At 48.3% G+C, this 26,318-nt stretch overlaps 1 protein-coding gene across 3 annotated transcripts in view; it reads right to left on the bottom strand.

Annotated features, from left to right (window-relative positions):
- Positions 1-26,318, bottom strand: part of CACNA1A (calcium voltage-gated channel subunit alpha1 A) — a 307,922-nt gene that overhangs the window by 96,257 nt on the left and 185,347 nt on the right. For 2 of the 3 annotated variants that reach the window (XM_030935868.1, XM_030935869.1), the window contains 9 exons: positions 23,116-23,325; positions 18,693-18,805; positions 14,478-14,590; positions 14,182-14,313; positions 13,836-13,908; positions 9,803-9,920; positions 9,582-9,649; positions 6,553-6,659; positions 4,234-5,043 (listed from right to left, as the gene is read on the bottom strand). In XM_030935868.1, coding sequence (XP_030791728.1) covers positions 4,234-5,043; positions 6,553-6,659; positions 9,582-9,649; positions 9,803-9,920; positions 13,836-13,908; positions 14,182-14,313; positions 14,478-14,590; positions 18,693-18,805; positions 23,116-23,325 — 1,744 coding nt within the window. Of the gene's footprint in view, positions 1-4,233; positions 5,044-6,552; positions 6,660-9,572; positions 9,650-9,802; positions 9,921-13,835; positions 13,909-14,181; positions 14,314-14,477; positions 14,591-18,692; positions 18,806-23,115; positions 23,326-26,318 lie in introns of all 3 variants that reach the window. The other variant, XM_030935870.1, reaches the window with a different exon arrangement.

The following is a 26,318-nucleotide window of genomic DNA, read 5'->3' on the forward strand; positions in this document are numbered from 1 at the left end:
CTTCACCTGTAGTTACATGACTGAACTCACAGCAAGAGCTTAGAATATAATAGGCACTTAGTAAATACTAACTGAATGAATGCATAAATCCATAGGAGAAGACTGAAGTGAAAGAATGACCTAGAACAACGGCGTTCAGGAAGGTGTTATAGAACTATGTGGAAACCCAATAACATAATGATTGAGGGGCACCATAGGCACTTAGAGAACGGTAGGCAGTCATACTAAATACCCTACCACGTACAGGACAGTCCCATACGGGAAAGGCTTATCTTTTCCCCTTCGTGACTTTCTTTTTTTTTTTTGAGATGGAGTCTTGCTCTGTCGCCCGGGCTGGAGTGCAGTGGCCGGATCTCAGCTCACTGCAAGCTCCGCCTCCCGGGTTTATGCCATTCTCCTGCCTCAGCCTCCGGAGTAGCTGGGACTACAGGCGACCGCTACCTCGCCCGGCTAGTTTTTTGTATTTTTAGTAGAGACGAGGTTTCACCGTGTTAGCCAGGATGGTCTCGATCTCCTGACCTCGTGATCCGCCCATCTCAGATCACAAAAGTGCTGGGATTACAGGCTTGAGCCACCGCGCCTGGCCCCCTTCATGACTTTCTAATGTCCCTCAAAGAGTTGAAAAATCTTGCTTGTAATTACCTGTGCTTTTAGTTTGTTTGGGCTTCTTTCTTTTTCTGTTTATTTATTTAGAGACAGAGTCTTGATCGCCCAGGCTGGAGTGCACTGGCGCAATCTCGGCTCACTGCAAGCTCCGCCTCCCGGGTTCACGCCATTCTCCTGCCTCAGCCTCCCCAGCAGCTGGGACTACAGGCACCTGCGACCACACCCGGCTAATTTTTTTGTATTTTTAGTAGAGACGGGGTTTCACCGTGTTAGCCAGGATGGTCTCGATCTTCCGACCCTGTGATCCACCCGCCTCGGCCTCCCAAAGTGCTGGGATTACAGGTGTGAGCCACTGCGCCCGGCCCATTGTGGAACATCTTGACACTGTTGGCAACTCCCCTCATGTGGTTTGAATTGTCCACACAACCCAGAGTCAGTGATCATTTGTGCCTGTCACTTCATAGTGATTTTGTGTGTGGGTGTACATATCAAAATTACTTCACTATGTCCTCCAGAGTCTCATTACTCAAAATGCAGTCCCTGGACCAGTAGTATCAGCCTCACCTGGGAGCTCGTTACAAATGCAGAATCTCAGGCTCCACTGAGTCCTCAGCCCTACAGAATTACAAGTGGTGTTTTAACGAGATCCCTGGGGATTCACATACACATTAGATTTTGTGAAGTGTTGGCCTAGTTCATATGTCATCCAACAGGATCACTTAAACCCATCATTAAAAAAATCGATATTATGCCCTGATGGTAATATAAAAGAGGACTAAGCGCAGGTTATTTGTAATAGGACAATTATGTAGTGTAGACAGTGTAGACTAAATGTCTACACTGTCTATTTTAATGGGTAAGTTGTTGAGTCCCTATATGCAGAATCACTATAGCATCTTCTAGAAAGTATTACAAAATATTGTTATGAAAAAGAGGATGCTGGTTCTGAATGGATACGGTGCTGGCCTGGAAGATGCCTCAAAAGCTTTCTAACGTTATTTATTTATTTATTTATTTATTTATTTATTGAGACAGAGTCTGGCTCTGCTGCCCAGGCTGCAGTGCAGTGGCTCACTGCAAGCTCCGCCTCCCAGGTTCACACCATTCTCCTGCCTCAGCCTCCCGAGTAGCTGGGACTACAGGTGCCCGCCACCACGCCTGGCTAATTTTTTGTATTTTTATAGAGACGGGGTTTCACTGTGTTAGCCAGGATGGTCTCAATCTCCTGACCTTGTGATCTGCCCACCTCGGCCTCCCAAAGTGCTGGGATTACAGGTGTGAGCCACCGTGCCTGGCTCATTTTTATTTATTTATTTTATTTATTTATTTATTTATTTTTTTTTTTTGAGACGGAGTCTGGCTCTGTCTCCCAGGCTGGAGTGCAGTGGCTGGATCTCAGCTCACTGCAAGCTCCGCCTCCCGGGTTTACACCATTCTCCTGCCTCAGCCTCCCGAGTAGCTGGGACTACAGGCGCCCGCCACCTCGCCCGGCTAGTTTTTTGTATTTTTAGTAGAGATGGGGTTTCACCGTGTTAGCCAGGATGGTCTTGATCTCTTGACCTCGTGATCCGCCCGTCTCGGCCTCCCAAAGTGCTGGGATTACAGGCTTAAGCCACCGCGCCCGGCCTTTATTTATTTTTAAAAGATGAGGTCTCATTATGTTGTGCAGGCTGGTCTTGAACTCCTGGGCTCAAGCAGATCCTCCCACCTTGGCCTCCCAAAGTGCTGGGACTACAGGCGTGAGCCACCACATCCTGCTGCATGCAAAACTTTGAAACTCTGCTCCCCCTTTAATTCTTAGGGCCCAGAGTGACTTTTCTTTTTCTTTCTTTTTTATTTTTTTTTGAGACAAGGCCTTGCTCTGTCGCCCAGGCTGGACTGCAGTGGTGCGATCGTTAACTCATCACAGCCTAGAAATCCTAGGTCCAGTGACCCTCCTGCCTCAGCTTCCCAAGTAGCTGGGACTACAGGTGCATGCCACCACATCTGTTTAATTTTTTATATTTTACAGACATGGGGTCTGCCTCTATTGCCCAGACTGGTCTCCAACTCCTGGTATCAAGTGATCCTCCTGCCTTGACCTCTCAACAGAGTGGCTTTTCAAACTTCTGAAGAATAACATTAGGTAAAGACAGTTGGCTGAAAATGGCAAAAAATGGTCTAAATTTACTGAGCACTTATTATGTGTCAACTGTTCTTCCAGGCCCTTTGCATACATTACTTCATTCAATCCTGGCAATGACCCAATTAGATCCCACTATTTCCATTATGTGAGGCCCAGAAATATGAAGTCACTTTCCAAAAGTCACACAGCAAGGACATGGAAGACTATATCATTCTGGACGACAGTGGGGCTTCTCTTAATAGTTTCCCTGCAATGTTTAAGGCCTCTGGTGCCAGATAGCCTGGGTTCAAGGACACTGGTTAGATGCATGACCTTGAGGAGCTCACTCAATCTCTGTTTCCCCATCCGTGAAGCCTCTAATCCGAACACTTTGGGAGACTGAGGTGGGAGGATTGCTTGAGGCCAGGAGTTGGAGAACAGCCTGGGCAACATAGCCAGATCTCGTTTCTACTAAAGGTAAAAAAATTAGGCTGGGTGTGGTGGCTCAAACCTGTAGTCCCAGCACTTTAAGGAGGCTAAGGCAGGCAGAATGCTTGAGTTCAGGAGTTTGAGACCAGCCTGGGAAACACAGTGAAACCCTGTCTCTACAAAAATTAGCCAGGCATGGTGGCACATTCCTGTGGTTCTCGCTACTTGTGAGGCTGAGGCGGGAGAATTGCTTGAGCCTGGGAGGTAGAGGCTGCAGTGAGCTATGACTGTGTCACTGCACTCCAGTCTGGGCAACAAGGCGAGACCTTGTATCAAAAAAACAAAAAACTACAGCTTTTTTTTTTTTTTTTTTTAGACAGGGTCTTGCTCTGTCGCCCAGGCTAGAATGTGATGGCACGATCTCAGCTCACTGCAACCTCCACCTCCCAGGTTCAAGCAATTCTCCCGCCTCAGCCTTCTACGAGTAGTGGGAATACAGGCGGGCACCACCGATTTTTGTATTTTTAGTAGAGACGGGGTTTCACCATGTTGGCCAGCCTGTTCTCCAACTCCTGACCTCAAGTGCTCAAGGGATCTGCCAGCCTCAGCCTCTCAAAGTGCTGGGATTACAGGTGTGAGCCACTGCTCCTGGCCAAATATAGAATTTTTTTTTTTTTTTTTTTTTTTTTTTTTTTTTTTTTGAGATGGAGTCTCACTCTTATCTCCCAGGCTGGAGTGCAGTGGTGTGATCTCGGCTCATTGCAACCTCCGCCCCCCCGGATTCAAGCGATTCTCCTGCCTCAGCCTCCCGAGTAGCTGGGACTACAGGCGTCCACCACCATGCCCGGCTAATTTTTGTATTTTTAGTAGAGATGGGGTTTCACCATCTTGGCCAGGCTGGTCTTGAACTCCTGACCTCAAGTGATCCACCCGCCTCAGCCTCCCAAAGTGCTGGGATTACAGGCCCGAGCCACTGCACCTGGCCAAATACAGCATTTTCCAATATATTTTTATAAAAAAATACACAGCACGTGCTACTTTGGCTGTTGTCATTGTTACTGTCATTCTCCGGATTCCAGGTCGCCTCCACTTACTTCCTCCTCCGATGCCTCCTCTCCTTGTCCTCCCTCCGCGCGTCCCCCTCGTACGTGGCCGGAGCGCCGTGCCGGTGCCGCCTCCTTCGCTCGCCGCCGTCGGGGCCCTCGCCCTCGCCCTCGCCGCCCCGGGCCGGCCGGCTGCCCTCGCGGTGCCGCACCCTCCGCTCCGCCTTGTCCTCCGGGCCCTCCTCCCCGGGCCTGCGGTGCGTGCGATGCCGCCGGGGCTCCCCGTCCGCGCCCGTGCGCGGGGACCCGCTGCGGCTCTCCCTGCTGCCCCCCTGCCGGTGCACGTGCCTCCGGTGGGGATCCCCGGCCTTGCCTCGCTCGACCTCGCCCTCCCAGAACCCGGGCTGCTCCAGGCTGCCCTCCCGGGCGTGGTGGTCCGACTCGCGGCCATAGGGTCCCTCCCGGCTCAACTCGGCCTCCTGGCTGCCCGCCCAGGGCCTCCGTGCGTCCAGGCCCGCCGAGCCGCTAGGGTCCCGGGCCCGATCGTGGTAGCGGGTCTGTTTCCTGAGGAAGTCCTCAGCGCGCTGCTGGCCGAGGCGCTGGTCCACGGTGGGCTCAGCCGCCCGGCTCTTGTTGGTGTTGTTGTTGCGGTTCTCCTGCGGGTCCACCACCAGCGGCCGGTCCAAGTGCGTCTTCATGTCAGGCCGCAGGTGCCGGGTGTAGGCAGCCTTCCAGCGCTCGTCCGGGTCCATTTCATTGTACAGGGCCTCCCGGCTGGCCAGCAAGTTCTGCTTTCGCATCTCACTGGTCCGCTGCTCCCACACGGACTTGGCTGGCTTTTGATTCTTCTGTTGCTCTTTCCTGCAGTGGGGTGTTCACAGGACTTAGAGCATTGGTAGGCACTGTAGCTTGGACGGATGGCCCAGGCTAACCAACCCACATCTCAGCCTCCTACTCCTGCTCTCCACCCTCTACTCCCCACTGGATGCTAGAAGGAGCCTGTGAGCATCTGAATCAGGGCCCAGCCTCCTCTGCTCAAGAACCCTCCATGGCTCCCACCTGACTAGGAGCAAAAGCCCAAGTCCTCCCCCTGACCCAGAAGGCCCTGTGTAATCTGCCTGTCACCTCCTTGCCCTCACCTCCTCACACTTACTATTCGATTCCAGTCACACAGGCCTCCTTCACATCAGGCATGTTCCTGACTCAGGGCCGTTGCCCATGCTCTTCCCTCTGCCTGGGATACTCTTCCCCAGGCCCCCCAATGGCTCCTCCGTGTTCACCTCCTTCAGGCCATGTAACCTTCTAGGTGAATAGTCCCCAACCTTTTTGGCACTGGGGGCCAGTTTTGTGGAAGACAGTTTTTCCACAGACCCAGGTGTGGGGGGTGGTTTTGGGATGAAACGGTTTCACCTGAGATCCTCAGGCATTAGATTCTTAAAAGGGGCACGCAACCTAGATCCCTCAGATGCACAGTTCTCAACAGTGTTCGTGTTCCTATGAGAATCTAATGCCGCCTACTGATCTGACAGCAGGTGGAGCTCAGGCGGTAATGCTTGCTTGCCCACTGTTCACCTCCTGCTGTGCGGCCCCATTCCTAATAGGTCTCAGACTGGTACCAGTCCACAGTCCAGGGACTGGTGACCCCTATTCTAGGTGATGCCTTCCCTGACAACTTTGTTTAAAATCACAACTGTCTTCACTTCCATCATTTTCTTATTTTTTTTTTTGAGACGGAGTCTCGCTCTGTTGCCAAGGCTGGAGCGCAGTGGCCAGATCTCAGCTCACTGCGAGCTCCGCCTCCCAGGTTTATGCCATTCTCCTGCCTCAGCCTCCCAAGTAGCTGGGACTACAGGCGCCCGCCACCTCGCCTGGCTAGTTTTTTGTATTTTTTTAGTAGAGACGGGGTTTCACCGTGTTAGCCAGGATGGTCTTGATCTCTTGACCTCGTGATCCGCCCGTCTTGGCCTCCCAAAGTGCTAGGATTACAGGCTTGAGCCACTGCGCCCGGCCACTTCCAGCATTTTCTATTTTCCTCCCCTACTTTCTCTGTAGTTCCATCACCGTCAACACAATATATAATTTACTTATTTATCTAGTTTATTGACTCCTTCCCTTGATAGAATGGCTACACTCAGGTGGGATTTTTTTTCTCCTTGTTAATGCTGTATACCCAGAAGTTAGAACAGTGCTGGGTACATAACAGCTGCTAACTAAATATTTATTGAGTAAAAGTGGGTGGAAGGACGAGAAGTGTCTCTTCCTAAAGCTCAATTCTGTCAAGGACCACCCCTAATGCTTCCCAAATCTATGCCTGGGATAGCGTGGAGGTTGAGGAGCCGGGGTAGCATCCCAGGGATTAGGGGCACTTACACAGCTATGGACATGTTGGCCGCGGACAGAGGACTCACTTCTGCCACCTCCTTGGCTTTCTGTAGGGCAAGTTTCTGGTTGGCTGCTTCTTCTTCCTCTTGCTCGTCCTAAAAGGCACATGGAATCTTTGTTCACAAAACAGGAACTAGGCCTTGGGGACTCACTTCTGACTCTGTTGCTGACCAGGGGCAACATTTGAAATATTTAAAAATAGGTTTGGCTTGAGTATCGACCAATCAGAACCAAGGCTCCATAATCAGAATGGGTACCTGCTATTGGTTAAGTGTACTGCTATGCCCTCTGTGTATAAGCTTGACATCTAACTCATTATGAAGCCTATCTTAACACACAGCCAGATGACAAAAAATAAAAATGTCCCTTCTCTTCCTACAATGAAGACTTTCCTGCAGTCTGGTTTTTTTTTTTTTTTTTTTTCTTTTTTCTTTTGCTTGTTTGTTTTCAGAGACAGAGTTTCCCTTGGTTGCCCATCCTGGAGTACAATGGCACAATCATAGCTCACTGTAGCCTTGAACTCCTGGACTCAAGCAATCCTCCCACCTCAGCCTCCCAAGCAACTGGGACTACAGGTGCATGCTACTATGCCCAGATACATTTAATTTTGTTTTTTTTTTTGGTAGAGACAGGGTCTCGCTATGTTGCCCAGGCTGGTCTTGAACTTCTAGCCTCAAATGATCCTCCCGCTTCAGCCTCCCAAAGTGCTGGGATTACAGGCATGAGCCACTGTGCCTGGCCCCTGCATCCTGTCTTAATGAGCTGGAAAGCAACGCAAAGATTTTCCTCTCACTAGACTTTCTGAGCCATGTGAACTCTCTGAACCAGCGTTCAAAAAACACCAACTAGCCTCACACACAGAAGAGCCTGGCATTCGATGGCCCATGCCATGCACTGTCAACAGCCCCCAGAAAGAGAATCAGGAGAGGAATTTATATTCCCAGCCCCCACGACAGGAAGGCGGCGGGGAAAGGAGAGCAGGGCACTCGGGCTACAGCCAACTGCCCAGGGTGCGGCTGCTCACTGGTGGTTAGGTTCAGAGAGGAGGAGAATGGGGGAAGATGTTCTAAAAATACATACAGAAAAAGACGTTTTTGGACTTTAAATCCTTCTTCAGCCTTCATGCAGGGCCTCATTCGTAAAACAGAAAAGCCAACAAAGAAAAAGCAAAGAAAAAGCAACGAGAAAGAAATGGCCAGAAATGAACCCGCCCATAAGAAAAGTCATGGCATTGCAGGACAGCTCTCCCGCTGTGCTCCGAATTACTAGAACGGGGAGCAACCTTACCACCTTGGAAATGGTCAGATCAGGACACTGTCAGAGACAACATGGAGATGGGATCTGGCTGGCCACCCTGCTCTCACAGGGCCACCCCCACCCCTCCTGGCACCATTCCCAGCATTTTTCAGAGCCAGGTCTCTGGACCATCTGCCTCAAAAACACCTAAAATGCAGATCCCCAGGCTCCCCCAAAGAATCTATAGAACCAGGGCTGGACTCTGGAATCTGCATGTCCCACAGGTTCCCAAGTGAGCAGGAAACATGCTCAAATTCAAGCAACTGGTACACAGCAGTTAAGAGCACAAGCTGCAGACCCAGACAGCCTGGGTTCAAATCCCAGCTCCACAACTTACTGCTGTGTGGCCTTGGGCAAGTCTCTCAACCTCTCTGTGCGACACGTATCTCATCTAAAATTCCAACTCTCCCCGACTTTCCCTACTGAATTTTTCTCTGTCGCATTTATCACCAACTGACAAGCTACATATGTTTACAAATTTCTCTTGTTTCTTGTGTGTCTCCCCTCTTGAATCCCTGCTCCATGAAGACAGAGATTTTTGCCTTTTTTGGTTCACTACTTAATCCCTAAGTCCTAGACTAGGGTCTTGGTCACACAGTAGGTGCTCATTAAGTGCTTACTGAATGATGAAATCTATAAAATGGGGCTCAGAGAGCTTGCTTCCTAAGATTTCCATGATGATTGAATAGGATTAAAAACACATATTAAATGACCAAGAAATGCTTGTAGGATCAATGAAAGAAAGAATGTGGGTCTGGAGAAGAATGTCCACACCTCCCAGGAGATAAATGAGCTGGCCTTTCTCCCTCCCCGTCTCCTACCCTCCTGCACCAGCCCCTGAGGATGGACTCTTGGAACTTGGATGAGCTCATGGCTGGATCAGCCCTCGGCTCAGCCATGCCAGCCGGCTCCACAGTGGCCAGGCTCGTGGCCGTGTGCTTGGGATGGCAGAGGCTTCCGCTGCCCTCCAGTGGGAGCTGGGGCCGGGAAACTCTCTCTCCCTCCTGCCAGGGCCGGCAGATGGAGCGTTGGCAACCGTCTGCTTAGTTTGGTTCAATTTCACAAACATGTCCTGAACACCTCGAGGCACTGGAGGTGGGGCTGCAATGCTGAGGGCGACCTCGGGGCTGAGAGGAAGACCCTGTACCTGTTACATGTAATCTTAACTTAATAGGGTCCTTGGGGAGGGGCTTAGGCTGGACCGAGGCTAGCTCTTAACATGCTAGGTTTGGCTAAGGGGAGGCTCCAGTGGGAAGCCAGAGGAAGAGAGAAGGTGGGGACATTTATTGGTCATTCCATCTGTGCCTTGCCATGGTTCTGGGTCCTCTAAGGTCCCAGGGCTGGTGGCAGCCCTTTTTCCTTGGCCCCAACTCTTATTGGGTCCCCATAACAGCACTCCCTCTCCCATCCACTAGCTTGGGGGCGACATCATTCCTTGGAAACCCTGCTTACTCCCTGTAAACGGCCTTTTGGTTGAGTTTGCCATCTGTTTCCTGCAGTGACCTCACTGCCTTCCCCCTTCCCACCCTCTTGGCTGTAGAATTTGCTTGAGGAGGGACAGTCTGTTTCTGGGAGTGGGGGGGAGAGGCGCCTTCTCTTTGCACAGTGCATCCCCGGCAAAAGTTGTGACCCCGTTCCCGCGCCCCCACCCCTACTCCCGTCCTGATCTGCCATGGGTAGGTGGTAACTTTGCCAGAGAAACATTCTCCCACCGCCTCCACCTTGGTGAGCTCCTGGGCGTTGGCCAGATTGTCCACAGCGATGGCCAAGAACACATTCAGGAGGGTGTCTGCAAATGTCTGAGTCAGGAAAAGCAACCATTGGTGGGACACCACTTGGGCCCTGGGTATCTGGGTCTCTCAGTACCCGCCCTTGAGCCCCTGCCACCTCTCCTCTGCCAGAGGTCCAGGCCTGTCCCCATCTCTCCCTCCATGAAGGATACAGTTCCCGAAGAGTGTCAGTACAATGAAATAGATGGAGAACACCATGCCGCCCTGCACGCCCCCCTGAGACTTGATCCCGTCGTACATGACCTCGTTCCAGTCTTCGCCCGTCAGGATCTGAAAGGGGAGGAAGAAACACACAGCCAACCCCCTCTCAGCCACGGGCCCCTCGGAGACGCAGTTGTGGAGCCGGCATCCACCCACTCCACCCCCAAGCCCAGGAGGTCTTTAACAATCCTGCCTGGTTTGCGGAACTAGACTCTGTGTTGGCTTCTCCTTGGCTTTTCTCTTTCTTCGCGGGTAGAAAGGGCTGTTCCTGCATTGAGTGGCTCTTAGCCTGGCTTCTAGGAAAACGGAACCCTGGAGGAGTCACAAACCCTCCTGTCACTCTGTCTTACCTGATGTGATTAAGGGGATTTGCTATGGACTAAATTGTGTTCCCTTCCAAATTTATGTGTTGAAGCCCTAACCTATAATGGGATGGTATTTGGAGATGGGGCCTTTAAGAGGTAACTAGGGTTAGACGAGGTCATGGGGGACTTCATGATGGTATTAGTGCCCTTATAAGAACAGGAAGAGACCGCATGCCATGACGCATGCCTGCAATCCCAGTACTTTGGGAGGCCGAGGTGGGAGGATCACTTGAGCCCAGGAGTTCAAGATTAGCCTGGGCAATATAGCAAGACCCCTTCTTTACAAATAATAATAATAATAAAAAAATAGCTGGTGCACATCTGTAGTCCCAGCTACTCAACGGGTTGAAGTGGGAGGATCATTTGAACCTAGGAGTTTGAGGCTGCTGTGAGCTACGATTGCGCCACTGCACTCCAGCCTGGGCGACAAAAAAAAATGTGATTTGCCTAAAAAAAAATTTTTCTTTTTTTGAGATTTTTGTCTCAAAAAAAGAAAAGAAAAAAAAGAACAGGAAGAAACACCAGAACTCTCTCTCTCTCTGACATATGAGGACACAGCAAGAAGGTGGCTATCTGCAAGCTAGGAAGATAGACCCCACCAGGAACTAACCCTGCTAACACTTCGATCTTGGACTTCCCGGCCTCTAGAACTGTGAGAGAATAAATGTTTCCTGTATAAGCCACCCAGTCTGTGGTATTTTGTTATGGCAGCCTGAGCAGACTAAGACAGGATTTTAATATTTACCCGTGTTCCTCATGTAGTCATGGTGATGATTAAATAAACTACTATGTGGAAAGCACAAACGTAGCACAAAGACATGTTTGGGGTCCCCCTGCCTGAGGCAGACCCTGGAACAAGGGTTCAGGTGTAAGTGGTTTATCTGGGAGGTGATCTCAGGAACCACCAGTAGGGGAGAGGAGAAGTGAGAAAGGGAAAAGAGGGTGGAATATAAACAATATGTTATCAAGCGAGTTTCCACTGTAGGTAACCGGGGCTCGGTCTTGCTAGGGAGCTCTGGAGGTCATCCCACCTGAGGGTGAGGGAGCTGGGGTATTTATCCACCAACGCTGCTCCTTTTAGGGTGTGGTGCAAAAAATTCACAGTACTACTGGACTGCAGTTCCTTGGGGGCAGAGCAGGGGACCAGAGAAAGACCAAGGTAAAGGATTAGGTGTTGACAGATAGAAGTTTTGCTGATGCATATTGAAAGAACCAAGAGGATATTCAAACAGCACCTACATGCTCCTTTAAAAAAATCCAACTTCCTTCCTTCTATCCATATTTCCATGAGGATAAAGTATAGTTAAAGAACTCCCAAAACATTAATCTGCTAAAAGAGGGTTTCTAAGCCTCAGCACTGCTGATATTTGGGGCCAGATTATTCTATTTGGGGCTGTCCTGTGCATTGTAGGATGTTGAGTAGCATTCCTAGTCTCCACCCACCAGATGCCTGTAGTACCCCCTCCCTAGCTATGACAACCAACAATGCTTGCAGACATTGCTACATGTCCTTGCAGGACAGACGTGCCCTTGGGTGAGAACCTCTGAGCTAAAGATACATGACTAGTAATCAGTGCTATTAATAATGGCTTATGGGCCGGGTGAGGTGGTTCATGCCTATAATTCCAGCACTTTGGGAGGCCAAGGCAGGCAGATCACGAAATCAAGAGTTTGAGACCAGCCTGGCTAACATAGTTAAACTCTGTCTCTATTAAAAATACAAAAATTAGCCAGGCATGGTGGTGCACACCTGTAGACCCAGCTGCTGGGGAGGCTGAGGCAGAAGAATGGCTTGAATCCAGGAGGCAGAGGTTTTGGTGAGCTGAGATCACGCCACTGCACTCCAGCCTTGGCAACAGAGAGAGACTCCATCTCAAAAAAAAAAAAAATTGCTTATGTGGGGGCTCAGAACTTCCCTTCATGGAAGATTTCCTCTTCAACTCCCTGTCTAGGGGTCTCATTTAGAAGCTACCTCCCCAGGAGAAGGAGACAGTGAAGTCACATTTTCTATATACCCTCAGTCCCCCAAAGAGAAAGAATCCACCAGAGATGCTCTGAAGGTCCCGGCTGGGCCAGTTCCAAGCCTCAGGGAATGTGCCCACATGGGCGCAGAAGTTGCTTTGAGTTGATCACCCTGGAATATGAGACCAAGGTATCTTCAGATTTGGTGGGTGTATTAGCCATTTATTTTGTTTGTTTGTTTCTCTGCCTTTTTTTTGTGAAGAGACAGGGTCTTGCTCTGTGGCCCAGGCTGGAGCTCACTGCAGCCTCAAACTCCTGGGCTCAAGCAATCCTCCCACCTTGGTCTTCCAAAGTGCTGAGATTACAGGCATGAATCACCTCACTGGCCTGGCCATGCATTTTATTTTCTTTATTCTGATACATCTGGGGTCTTGCTGACTCTGGAGGGACTGCCCTGTCCAGCACTAGCCAGTCCCTAGCGGTAGGTAAACAATTTAGCCCTGAGCAGGCTTTTCAAATGCAAACCAAACAATATCCTAACCAGCCCATATCCCAACCACTTCCTTTACCTTCCCAACACTATCCACCTGCCCTAACACCCCAAGGTCAGGTCCTAGACAAGTAGGAACATCTCCTCTGCCCCAGGGTCCACTGAAATGAACCAAACTAGCCATTCTTGAGCTGTTTACTCTGCCTCACCCATTCCTTCCCATGGAAACCACAGTCAAGGCTCTTGCCCAGATTTTCCTTCTCTTCCTGCTTGACCCTGTTGCTTCCCTGCTTGGTCCTGCATGGTGTGTTCCTTCTCTGAGGATCTGCGAGTATAGCAAACTTTCTTTTTGTTTTTGAGATAGGGCTTTGCTCTCTTGCCCAGGCTGGAGTACAGTAGTATGATTGTAGCTCACTGCAGCCTCAACCTCCTGGGCTCAAGCGATCCTTCCACTTTAGCTGCCCCAGTAGCTAGGCGGTATGCATCACCATGCCCAGCTAATTATTATTATTATTTTTTTTTGTAGAGATGGAGTCTCACTATGTTGCCTAGACTGGTCTCAAACTCCTGGCCTCAAGTAGCCCTCCCACCTTGACCTCCCAAAGTGTATTTATTTATTTATTTATCTATTTATTTTTAAAGATGGAGTCTCACTCTGTTGCCCAGGCTGAAGTGCAATGGCACGATCTTGGTTCACTGCAACCTCCGTCTCCCAGGTTCAAGCAATTCTCCTGCCTCAGCCTCCCAAGTAGCTGGGATTACAGGCATGTGACACCACGCCCGGCTAATTTTTGTGTTTTTAGTAGAGATGGGGTTTCACCATGTTGGCCAGGCTGGTCTCGAATTCCTGATCTCAAGTGATCTGCCTACATGGGCTTCCCAAAGTGTTGGGATTACAGGTGTGAGCCACCACACCTGGCCAAAGTGCTGGGATTATAGGCGTGAGCCACCATGCCCAGCCACAAACTCTTTCCAGTGACATTCATCTTCTGATCTGTTGGCCTCACCATATTTGAATAATGATAACCATAAAATCTGTACATTAAAGTGGTATGAAAAGGCAAGGTAGAGAAGGAGGAGTTCAGGGAAGCCCCTTGGATGTGGAGTAGGCACTTTCACCTGTGACACTGAGAGGCGTTGGCCCATGGGGCCAGGTGGAGGCCGTACCTGAAACACCGTCATTATTGCTGCTGGAAAAGTATCGAAGTTGGTAGGAGGAGTCCCTTCATCGAAATTAAACCTGCAGGGAGGACACGGACATTTTACATTGGCCCCACCCCAGGTGCTCTGAGGGCGTGGCTCAGTATCTCATCTCCAAGGAAACGAATGCCTCCATCATCTCTGTCCCCAGGAAACCCTGAGTGGTACCCAGGGCCCTGCTCATCTGGGTGACCACAATAGGTGTCTGGGCTACAAGGAAGGCAGCCTGCATGGTGGAGGGGAATGTGGGCCTCTGGATGCCCTGAGCCTGACCCCAGGGAACCAGGGGTTGGAATTCCTGTGAAGGACTTACTGGCCGCCGAAGAGTTGCATTCCCAAAAGGGCGAAGACGACAATGAACAGGAAAAGGAGAAACAACAGGCTGATGATGGACTTCATGGAGTTGAGGAGAGAGACGACCAGGTTTCTGAGAGATGCCCAGTACCTGCCGACAGAGGCCAGGCGAGGACTCAGGCCAGGCGGGGGAGGCAGGGCCCCGGAGTTAGCCCTCGAAGCACGAGGCTCACTTTCCCAACTTTCTGGAGGCGGCCCCACCGTGTCCCCCATCCCCACCCGTTGTACAAATATCCAGGAACCCCAAAGACTTACTTTGTGACTTTGAAAATACGCAATAACCTGAGGGCTCGTAACACGCTGATTCCAAAGGATGTGCCAGGTTTTATGACAGCCCAGATAACCTCGAAGATGCTCCCAATGATAACCTAAGGCAGAGGACCTGGTCTCATGTCCAGGGACAGTGTCTGGGCTCTGGAACTGGCAAGCATTTCCTAGGCACCAACCTTGTAAGAACCCAACCAAACTCCTCCCTCCAAATGGAAGCCGGGTGAGGATCCTTGACCCCCTCATTCATCCATTCATTTATCTATAGAGACCAGGTCTCACTGTGTCACCCAGGCTGGAGTGCAGTGGCGCAATCATAGCTCACTGCAGCACTGTCCTCCTGGGCTCATGTGATCCTCCCACCTCAGCCTCTTGAGTAGCTGGGATTACAGGTGTGCACCACCACACCTGGCTAATTTTAAAGCATTTTTATAGAGATGGTGTCTCGCTAGTATTGCCCAGGCTGATCTCAAACTTCCGGGCTGAAGCCATTCTCCTGCTTTGGTCTCTTCAAGTGTTGGCCTCTACTTTCCAAAGCATTGAGCCACTGCACCTGGCCTCTTATTTATTTTTTTATATGTATGTATGTATGTATGTATGTATGTATGTATGTATGTATGTATTTAGAGATGGAGTCTTGCTCTGTCGCCCAGGCTGGAGTGCAGTGGCGTGATCTCGGCTTACGGCAACCTCTGCCTCCCAGGTTCAAGAGATTCTCCTGCCTTAGCCTCCCGAGCAGCTGGGATTACAGGCACCTGCCACCACGCCCAGCTAAGTTTTTGTATTTTTAGTAGAGACGGGGTTTCACTATGTTGGCTAGGCTAGTCTCGAACTCCTGACTTCGTGATCCTCCTGCCTCGGCCTCCCAAAGTGCCGGGATTACAGGTGTGAGCCACGACACCCGGCCTCTTTTTTATTTATTAAGAGCACACACAGGCCTGAGAATCCCTGAAACACATAATTACAAAGTGAATGTTCATGCAACTACTACCTATGTCAACAGTTAGGAGAAGGCTAGGGGCAGTGGCTTATGCTTGTAATTCCAGAACTTTGGGAGGCTGAGGTGGGCAGATCACTTGAGCCCAGAAGTTCAAGACCAGCCTGGGTAACAGAGAAATCCTGACTTTACAAAAAAAAAAAAAAAAAAATTAGTCAAGCATGGTGGCACGTGCCTGTAGTCCCAGTTACTTAGGAGGCTGAGAAGGGAGGACAGCTTGAGCCCAGGAATTTGAGACAGCAGAGAGCTGCGATCCTGCCACTGCACTCCTAGCCTGGGCAACAGAGCAAGACCCTATCTCAAATAAAATAAAAAATAAAATAAAAAGGGACATGTGGATACCCTGGAAGTTTCCAGAGACACTGTGATATAACTACCATCCTGAATTTTGTAATAATCATTTTCTTACCTTAAAAAAAAAATTGAGGTAAAATTCACATAGCATAAAATTCACACTTTGAATTGCGCAATTCAGTGCATTTAGGTACATGCATGATATTCTGCAACTATCACCTCTATCAAGTTCCAAAACATTTTCATCACCCCCAAAAGAGGCCCTGGCCCCATTAGCAGTCACTCCCTACTCTCTCTCACCAGACCCTAGCAACCACTAATCTTACTTCCTGTCTCTATGGATTTGCCTGCTCTGGACATTTCATACAAATGGAATTATGCAATACTTGACCTTTTGTGTTTGGTTTCTCCTACTGAGCATTGTGTTTTCGAGGTCCTTGACTTTTTAAAGTATTCAAGTATCATCCTCAAAAAATATAATTTAAGGTGGGGCGTGGTGGCTCACGCCTGTAATCCCAGCACTTTGGGAGGCTAAGGCGGGTGGATCACCTGAGGTCAGGAGTTCGAGACCAGCCTGGGAAAATTGCTGAAACCCCGTCTCTACGAAAAATACAAAATTAGCGGGGGATGGTGATGCATGCCTGTAATCCCAGCTACTTGGGAGGCTGAGGTGGGAGAATGGCTTGAACCCGGGAGGTGGAGGTTGTGGTGAGCCAAGATTGCGCCACTGCACTCCAGCCTGAGAAACAGAGTGAGATCCTGTCTCAAAAAAAAAAAGAAAAAAAGAAAAAAAAGAAAAAAATATATATAGTTTAATTTTTTCCATTTGAACTTTGCATGAACTGTATGGACTTACGTTGCTAGCTCCTGCCTCCTTCTGTGCCATGTTATGTGGGTGAGATTCATTCCTGTTGTTGGGCATGTGGCTGTTGCTGGTGGACTTTCATTGTTGCAGAGTATTTCATTATATAGATATGCCACAAAATATGTATCTGTTCTACAGCAAAGGGATACATGGATATTGGGACTTGGAACTATTACACACAAGGCTGCTCAGGACATTTTTAAATTTTTCTTTGTTTCTTTGTTTCTTTTTTTTTTTTTGAGATGGAGTCTCATTCTGTCGCCCAGGCTGGAGTACAGTGGTGCTATTGCAGCTTACTGCAACCTCTGCCTCCCCGGTTCAAGCGATTCTCCTTCCTCAGCCTCCCAAGTAGCTGGGATTACAGGCAGGCACCACGACGCCTGGCTAATTTTTGTATTTTTTTTAGTATAGACGGGGTTTCGCCGAGTTGGCCAGGCTGGTCTCGAACTCCTGACTTCAGGAGATCCACCTGCCTCCGCCTCTCAAAGTGCTGGGATTACAGGTGTGAGCCACTGCACCTGGTCTACTTTTATTTCTTAGAGATGGGGTCTCAGTCTCTTGTCCAGGCTGGAGTTCAGTGGTGTGATCATAGCTCACTGCAGCCTCAAGCCTCAAACTGCTGGGCTCAAGCAATCCTCCCACCCCAGCCTTCTGAGTAGCTGGGGCTACAGGTATGTACACCACACCTGGCTTTTTTTTTTTTTTTTTTTTTTTTTGTAGACACAGGGTCTTGCTATGGTTCCTGGCTGGTTTTCAACTCCTGGGCTCAAGCAGTTCTGCTGCCTCAGCCTCCTGAATAGCTGAGGTTACAGGCATGGGGCATCACACCCAGCTTTCTTTTCTTTTCTTTTTTTTTTTTTGAGACGGAGTCTCGCTCTGTCGCCCAGGCTGGAGTGCAGTGGCGCGATCTCTGCTCACTGCAAGCTCTGCCGCCTCCCGGGTTCACGCCATTCTCCTGCCTCAGCCTCCTGAGAAGCTGGGACTACAGGCACCAGCCACCAGGCCCGGCTAATATTTTTGTATTTTTTAGTAGAGACGGGGTTTCACCATGTTAGCCAGGATGGTCTCGATCTCCTGACCTCGTGATCCTCCCGCCTCGGCCTCCCAAAGTGCTCTTTTCTTTCTAATGGAAAGAAATTGGTTTTATTCTTTAAACATTTGGTCCATTTATGTAGGGAAGGTTTGTTTGTTTGTATGTATTTTGTTTTCTCCAACAACATAATTTTCTATAATGGCAGAAAACAGTACAACATTCAGTTATTATAAATTATTAAGCCTTCCTGAGACCAACAGGACTGTGCTAAATTATTAGGGTTGCCCTGGGCCAGGTAATCTCCACTTATTTGCGAACAACCTTAATTTCACTTCCAGCTGCAGAGACATTCTGGCCTGTGTCTCCTAGGTATCTGGGTGAGATTTTCTAGGATGAATTCCTAGCAATGGAATGCTGGCTTATATCTCCATCTTGTAGTTTCTGCCCTGGTTTGATGAGAAGGATTGGATGTAGATTATTCTCAAGGACTTAGGTTTTCTGTTGACTAGTGGGTTCCTGGGTGTTCATCACATTTAAAAGTAAACTGAGCAATTCACAAAATGACAATGGACCATAATGGCTCCATAATGCCAGAGTGTTGTAATCTAACAATTATACTTCATCTACTCCACATGACTGAGCTCCAAAGGAAAAAAAGAAACAGAAATCATGATGACGTCCTATTTGTAATCCTAAAGTTAGGCACTTAGTTGGAGCGACACAGGCAACCCACCTAAGGCATGGCTTTTCTCCCAACTTGGAAAACTTGTCTTATGTCCCCTACTTAGCTTTCCGACGGGGGTCTATACATTTTCCTCCCACTGGCAGTGGTTGAGGGTTCTGGGTACCCTGGATCCTTGCCAGTGTTTGGGATTGTTTTCTCATTCCTTCTGCATCCATCTGAGTCTCTCATATTCAGGGGTGACTTTACCTTTCTCCCTTTAATGTGTCCAAGTATCTGTCATTCCAGGCAAGAGCTGGAGAAATGAACTTTTTAGAAACAAGAGCACTTACCCCACAGTCAAAGCAGTTGAAGGAAGAGTGGAAGTAAGGCCGCGTCCCAAGCCCGTACATTTTTATAAACATTTCGGACATAAAGAGTCCTAAGAAAATGAATTCTGCATAGTCTAGAAGGGAGAAGGAGGAAACAGAGAGGAGGTTAGGCTTGCTGAGGGTAGGGGTTCCAGGTGGCTCTGACTTTTCTTTTATTATCATTTTTTAACTTTTTATTTTTTGTAGAGATGAGGTCTTGCTATGCTGTTAGGCTGGTTTCAAACTCCTGGCCTCAAACAGTTTCCCCAATTTGGCCTCCAACATGCTAGAACTACAGGTATGTGTCACCATACCCAACTTCTGACTTATCTTTTTTCTTTTAAAAATTTTTATGTGGAGATGGGGGTCTCACTATGTTGCCCAGGCTGGTCTTGAACTCCTGGCCTCATGTGATCCTCCCAGCTCAGTCTCCCAAAGCGCTGGGATTATAGACATGAACCACTGTACCCACGCCCTGTCCAAGGTGTCCTTCCCATGGGCCTCAGTTTCCACTGTTAAAAAGGAAGAGCTGGCTGGGCATGGTGGCTCACGTCTGTAATCCCAGCACTTTGGGAGGCCTAGGTGGGCAGATCAACTGAGATCAGGAGTTTGAGACCAGCCTGGCTAACATGGCAAACCCCATCTCTACTAAAAATATAAAAATTAGCCAGTGTGGTGACACATGCCTGTAAACCCAGCTACTTGGGAGGCTGAGGCATGAGAATCACTTGAACCTGGAGGTGGAGGTTGCAGTGAGCCAAGACTGGGCCACGGTACTATAGCCTGGGTGACAGAGCAAGACCCTGTCTTAAAAAAAAAAAAAAAAAAAAGAAGAGCAACAATTGTGCCCTCCTACTCTCCAACCAACAAGCCAACCAACCTTAGGCCAATTTTAAAAGGAATGAGAAAAAGTTCTGTGGGTCTCCATCTTGTAGCTTTTGCCCTGGTTCGATGAGAAGAATTGGATGTAGATTATTGCCAAGGACTTAGCTTTTGTGTTGACTGGTGGGTTCCTGGGTGTTTATCATATTTAAAAAATAAACTAATTAACTGAATAATTCACATAATAACAATGGACCATAACAGCCCCATAATGCCAGGGTGCTGTGATCTGACAATTATACTTATTCTACTTCTACGTGACTGGGCTCCAAAGGAAAAAGGGAAATAGAAATCATAATGATATCCTATTTGTAATCCTGAAGTTAAGTACTTAGTTGGAGCGACACAGGCAACCCACCTAAGGCATGGCTTTTCTCCCAACTTGGAAAACTTGTCTTATATCCCCTAGAAATCCTGTGTTGTGAGTGATCTAAAAGTCTTGAGTAAGACAAAGTCTTTTGTTCTTTGATGAGCAAGCATAAAAGTGCAAATGCCTCAGGGAGGGGTAAAACATGGATATGTATTTGCTCCAGCAAATAAATGGCTGACATCAGATCCTTTTCTGAGAGGGCTTTCTTGGTGGGGTAGGAAGATGAGGAGTTAGGAAGGGCATGGGTACTTAATGGATAGAAAGGAGAGATGAGGAGGGTTTCTGAGGAGCAGAAAGCATACAGAAAAGAAAGAGACAGAGGATTGAAACTAACTTCCATGAATTTCATATAGCTAATTAAGGCCACGAAACTAATTGTGTTTGGTGGTTGTGATGGTTTAAATGTTTGTGTCCCCTCCAACATTTATGTTGAAACTTAATTGCCAATGTAACAGTATTAAGAGGTGGGGCCTTCAGGAGGTGATTAGGTCATGATGGTAGAGCTCTCATGAATGGGATTAGGTGCCCTTATAAAAGAGCTTGACAGAGGAAGTTTGTTCCTCTTGCTCCTCCACCTTCTGCCATGTGAGGACCCAGTGTTCCTCCCTTCCAGAGGATACAGTGTTCAAGGTACAATCTTGGAAGCAGAAAGCAGCCTTCACCAGACAAGGAAACCTGCCAGTGCCTTGATCTTGGACTTCCCAGCCTCCAGAACTGTAAGAAAATAAATTTCTGTTCTTATCAAATTACCCAGTCTCAGGTAATTTGTTATAGCAGCACAAATGAACTAAGACATTTGTCAAGGGTGTTTCCTATATCATGCTTTTAAGAGGTGTTTTGAACTAACCGTCAAAGTCCTTCACACTTATTTATCACCAAAATTTCTCCTTATTTATAGGACACTAAGGAGATCCTAGTGTCTGAGGGGAACTCTAAGGTTCCTAGGACAAAAATATCAGCAAAGGAAGTCTGTTTGTAACATCTGATACATTCTAAGACCCACCAGAAGTAACTCTGGGAGGACTGAAGAGTTTCTGAGATCTTGTTCCTCAGTTACCATGGAAACATGATAGCAAGTGATGCACAAGACTTGAAAGAATTACTTATCCTTAGCATTGTTGGATCTGGAAGAACTTTCAGGACCATCAAATTCAGTTTCCACCACATAGTTGTGGAGTCTGAGACCCAGAGAAACAACTACACCGCATTGATCCCAAGACATACATTTTTGTTCACATTTTGACATCTCTGAAATTAACGTGTATCTTTTTTTTTTTTTTTTTCCGAGATGGTGTCTAGCTCTGTTGCCCAGGCTGGAGTGCAGTGGCGCGATCTCAGCTCACTGCAACCTCTGCCTCTCGGGTTCAAGCGATTCTCCTGCTTCAGCCTTCCAAGTAGCTGGGATTACAGGTACCTGCCATCATGCCCAGCTAATGTGTGACCCTGGGCAATCTACTTAACCTCTCTATGTCTCAGTTTTCTCAAATGGAAAGTGGGAATGAGTAAAGGACCTTTATAGACACTGAGGGCCCAGGCAGGAAGTCTCAGTCCCTTGTTCCTGAACCAGGACAGACTGTACAAGATCATTAGTGGAGAGAATATAGGAGAATAAAAATAGAGTATCAGAGGAAGTTAAAACAAGAAGTAGAGTCCTCATTTATGAGAGACTCCAGAGGGACTAAAAACAATTACTAAGTTTGAAACTAGGTCAGGGCCCTGGGAAGGAGAACTGGTTCCTGAGGGGTGTCCTGGGGGGTCAGCCAACGTGACTGGGAACAAGGAGGGTTATAAGAAGACAATGGCCTGGACTAGGCTCATGGGCCTTTCTAGGTCAAAGACTAGACTGTCTCTTCTTGCTGTCCTAAGTCAATTCTAAACCAGGTCAGAAGGGCAGTGAATAAATTAGAAAGCCAGTAGGCAAAAGATGTTTTGGGAAGTCCTTACTTGGGACCTGCAAGCCAAAGCCAGAGCATCCACCTGCCCTGCTCACTGCCCAATCACTACTCTTTTAATTTAATTTAATTTAATTTTTTGAGACAGAGTCTCTCTCTGCTGCTCATGCTGGAGCACAGTGGCATGATCTTGGCTCATTGCAACCTCCACCTCCTGGGTTCAACCAATTCTAGTGCCTCAGCCTCCCGAGTAGCTGGGATTACAGGTGTGCACCAACATGTCTGGCTAATTTTTGTATTTTTTGTAAAGACAGGGCTTCACCATATTGGCCAGGCTGGTCTTGAACTCCTGGCCTCAAGTGATCCACCCACCCCAGCCTCCCAAAATACTAGAATTGTAGGTGTGAGCCACTGTGCCTAGCCCCAGTCACTGCTCTTGTTGATTCCTCAGAGCTCTTTACTTTTTAAATCCTGCTCAGACATCTCCCCATCTTTTGCTGCTTTTCCTCACTCTCACTTGGCCCTCAATTTTGATACTATCTCATGCTAACTCATATAGAATCTGGGAATAGGCCCAGAGGGCAAAGCCTTGGTGGTCCTTGTACCCTGAGGGAGCAAGATGCTCTCACAGATACTGGAGGGGATGTTCTATGAATGAATAAGAAAGCCAAAAAGGGCAGGGGAGGAAGTGTTAGGTTGGTGCAAAAGTAATTGTGGTTAAAAAAAAAAAAAAATGGCAAAAAACGCAATTAATTTTGCACCAACCTAACAGGAAAGAAGCAGAAGGTTTGAAAGAAGAGAGAAGCAGTCAGAAACAAGCAGAGAAAATGAGGGCAACATATAAGCCACTCCTTATTTCTAAAGCATCCTCTATCTCTTAACCATAAGTTATGAACATTTCCAGAGATGTACATAAAAATTATTAATACATGTTTCTGTTTCTGTCTATCTTATGAGCTCTGTCTTTCTCTGTCTCTCTTCCAACATCCCCTTCACCAGCACCCCTCTGTCTCACTCTCTTAGAAAGGAGCATTTGTTGGCCTGAATTCCAGCTTCTAGCTCTCAGGCCTAAGGGAGATGGGTTCCATTGTCATAGCAACAGCAACATTGGCCCCAGTGACAGTTATAGAAATGGCTAAAGGAAAGGGCAGATTCAAGGAGGACCAAAGAAGACACACATACTACCAGAAAAAGAGAAGTGGGAAAAGGGTGTGAGGGAGGGATCACGGAGTTGGCAGGGGTGGGGCTGGGCAATACTCACAAAGGAAGTCGGAGAGCCACTCGGGCTGGTTGTAGTGAACAATAGCAACACACAGCGTGTTGAGAGCTACCAAACTGAGTACAGTCCAGTAGAAGGCCTGAGTTTTGACCATGCGGCGGATGTAGAAACGCATCCTCCTCTCTTTTTTGTGAAAAAAGGTCGAGTTCTCCAGCTTGGCACTTTTAATGCTGGCTCGGGCGAAGGGAGAACCTGCCAGGGAAAAGATGGAGAATGTCAGGCTTAGGCTGTTCCTGCGGAAGAAATTAACCAGTGTGCAGCCCAAGCACAGATCTTAGCCAGGGGATCCATTAGTCTCTCCAGCAAGCCCTCTGGCCTGAGGGAACCATCATGACCCATGGGCTTAGTTTTGCATAGATGGAGCTTATGAGAAGACAACGTCCCTGAAAATAACAGAATCAGAAATAACCAATGAGTAAGCAGGATGTTGATGGGGAGGCTGATAGCTCTCTGTTGCAGGAGCCAATTTTCCATGACTCCCACTCCCAGGCACATCTGATACCTCTGGGAGTCACACCACAGGGCAGGATAAAGCAGGGCCTCCATTCCCTGATACAGGGACAGGCAACAGAGCTGCACGGAGCATGTTGGAAGGCCTCCAGAAAGAGATGTGGATAAGACTCTAGTTTTCCATGGACATTTCACTTTAGAAGTGATCACTGAGGAATGAGCTGGGTGTGTCCTCTGCCTGCATATAGTTTTGCTCTTATGCATTTATTGAGTACCTATTTTGTGCCAGCCTCTGTTCCAGGGGCTCAGGATACATTAGGCAACAGAGCCTGGACTTCCTGGGTCTGACCTTCCAAGGGGAGGAGACAGACAGTGGACATAATAACTAAATTAACAGGTGGGATGGAAAATGAAAAGTGCTATGGAAAAAAAAAGTTGGGATGGGTGCAGTGGCACATGCCTGTAATCCCAGTATTTTGGGAAGCTGGAGTGGGAGGACTGTTTGAGGCCAGGAGTTTGACACCAGCCTGGGCAACATAGCAAGACATGCTTTTTAAATAACAATTTTTTTTAAAGAGAAAAAGTAAAGCATCACAGAGGGACTGGGAGCCCTAGGAGAGTCCACGGGGTAGGCTACAGCATTAAATTGCAAGGTCAAGGTGAGTGTGTTGACTTGTCACTTTAGTATCTTAGGTAGAGGAAACAGCAAATTTAAGGTCCTGAAGCGTGAATGTGTCTGCCCAACAGTTTTGGGGAATAGCACAAGGAAATCAGTGTGGTTGGAGTGGAGTGGTTGAGGGGAAAAGAGAAGGAGGTGAAGGCAGAGAGGTGATAGGCAGATCATGCAGGACCTGGTGGACCACAAGGAGGACTTTGGCTTTTACCTTGAGTGAGGTGGGAGCCATGGAGGGTTCTGAGTACAGGAGGAATGGAACCTGACTTGGGTGTTCACAGGCACCCTCTGGCTGCCGTGGGGGACAGTAGACAGTGAGAGGTGAGGACAGGAGCTGGGAGACCAGGCTGGAGGTGACTGACCCATCCAGGCAAGTGATGATGATGATGGAAGGGAGCTGGAGTTGGGTGGTAGTCAAGCGGGGAGAATTTGGGATGAATCATTTAAGATAGATTCAACATTTGCTGATGGGATGGTGTGGGTATAAGAGAGAGGGATGAGCCAAGGTTTTTGGTGAACCCCTTGAGGGATGGAGCTCTCATCCACTGAATGTGCACAGGTTTAGGGGAAGGTCAGAGCTCAGTTTTGGACAGATTGAATTTACCTTCTAAAATACCTCTATCTTTTTTTTTTTTTTTTTTGAGACAGGATCTTGCTTTGTTGCTCAGGCTGGAATGCAGTGGCTTGATCATACCTCACTGCAGCCTTGAACTCCTGGGTTTAAGCTATCCTTCCACCTCAGCCTCCCGAGTAGCTACAACTACAGGCACGTACCACCATGCCCACTTAATTAAAACGATTTTGTTTTTGGTAGCAATGAGGTCTCCCTGTGTTGCCCAGGCTGGTCTTGAACTCCTGGGTTCAAGCAATCCTCCTGCCTCAGCCTCCCTAAGCATTGGGATTACAGCATGAACCACCATGCCCAGCCTTAAGATACTTTTTCTTATAAACCCTCAGTTGCATTCATTTTTACGTGGTTCTTCATTGGTTCATTCATTCATTAGTACATTCTTTCTTTCATCCATCCACTTGTTCATTTATTCATTCATTCTTTCACCATTCTTAAATTCATTAGCACATTCATCATTCATCCATTCCTTTGTGTGTACATCATTCATTTGCTCATCCATTCATCCATCCATTCACTATTCATTTGCTTATTTGTTTCTCCATTCATTCCTCCACTTATCCATTCACCCATTCATCCATCCAGCACGCTTATCAAAACCACCCCACTTGCCAGACACAGGACACAGCAAACACCTCCAAGGAGGCCACTTCCTATCGGCAAAATTCTCAATGGAGATTTTGAGTTGGCATCCTAGGGGCCATACCGACTCATACTGGGTTTGTGAAAGCTGAAATTATTGGTCCACATTTAAAAACTGGGAGATTTTCCATGAAAATATGGATTTCAGCTTCCCCTGAATGAAAATAACAGCTGACGTTTATGGAACATTTAGCAGGCACCAGGCACTGCAGGGAACATGTTTTACACGACAAGCTACTTGCTCCTCCTCAGAGTCCTAGGAAGTAGGGACCAGTGTTATCCCCATTTTACAGCCAAGGAAACAGGCTGAGAGGGGTCTAGTAACTGGTGAAGGTGTGTCAAGATAGTTCAGGGGGTGTGCTCTGGGCCACCACCTTGCACACCTGGGGCATGTGGCCATGAGGCAGGGGCACATTCCACTAGGCTGCAATTGGCCAGGCCCGGTGGCTGTGACCTCCTTACAGGGACGCCTCTCCTTTCTGCAAAGACCATTCCCCTCATGTTCATCACCTTCTCGAGCCCAGGGGCAGCTCCTCATGACCCTGCCCAGCATTTCTGGTCCTAGTCCCTGAAACTCTCAAAGATGTGTCCAGATCTGCAGGTCTCCAAAGGGCTTGGCGAAAAGAAATAAGACCCTTGGGACCTTGGGGGTCAGAGGGGATGTTCCACAGATTGAGAGAGAGAGAGAGAGAGAGAGAGAGAGAGAGAGAGAGAGAGAGAGAGAGAGAGAGAGAGAGAGAGGAAGAGAGGGAAAGAGAGAGAGAGACCAATCACAACAGGCAGAAGGTCCCC

This window comes from Rhinopithecus roxellana, chromosome 8, assembly GCF_007565055.1.
Source record: "Rhinopithecus roxellana isolate Shanxi Qingling chromosome 8, ASM756505v1, whole genome shotgun sequence".
NCBI lineage: Eukaryota > Metazoa > Chordata > Mammalia > Primates > Cercopithecidae > Rhinopithecus > Rhinopithecus roxellana.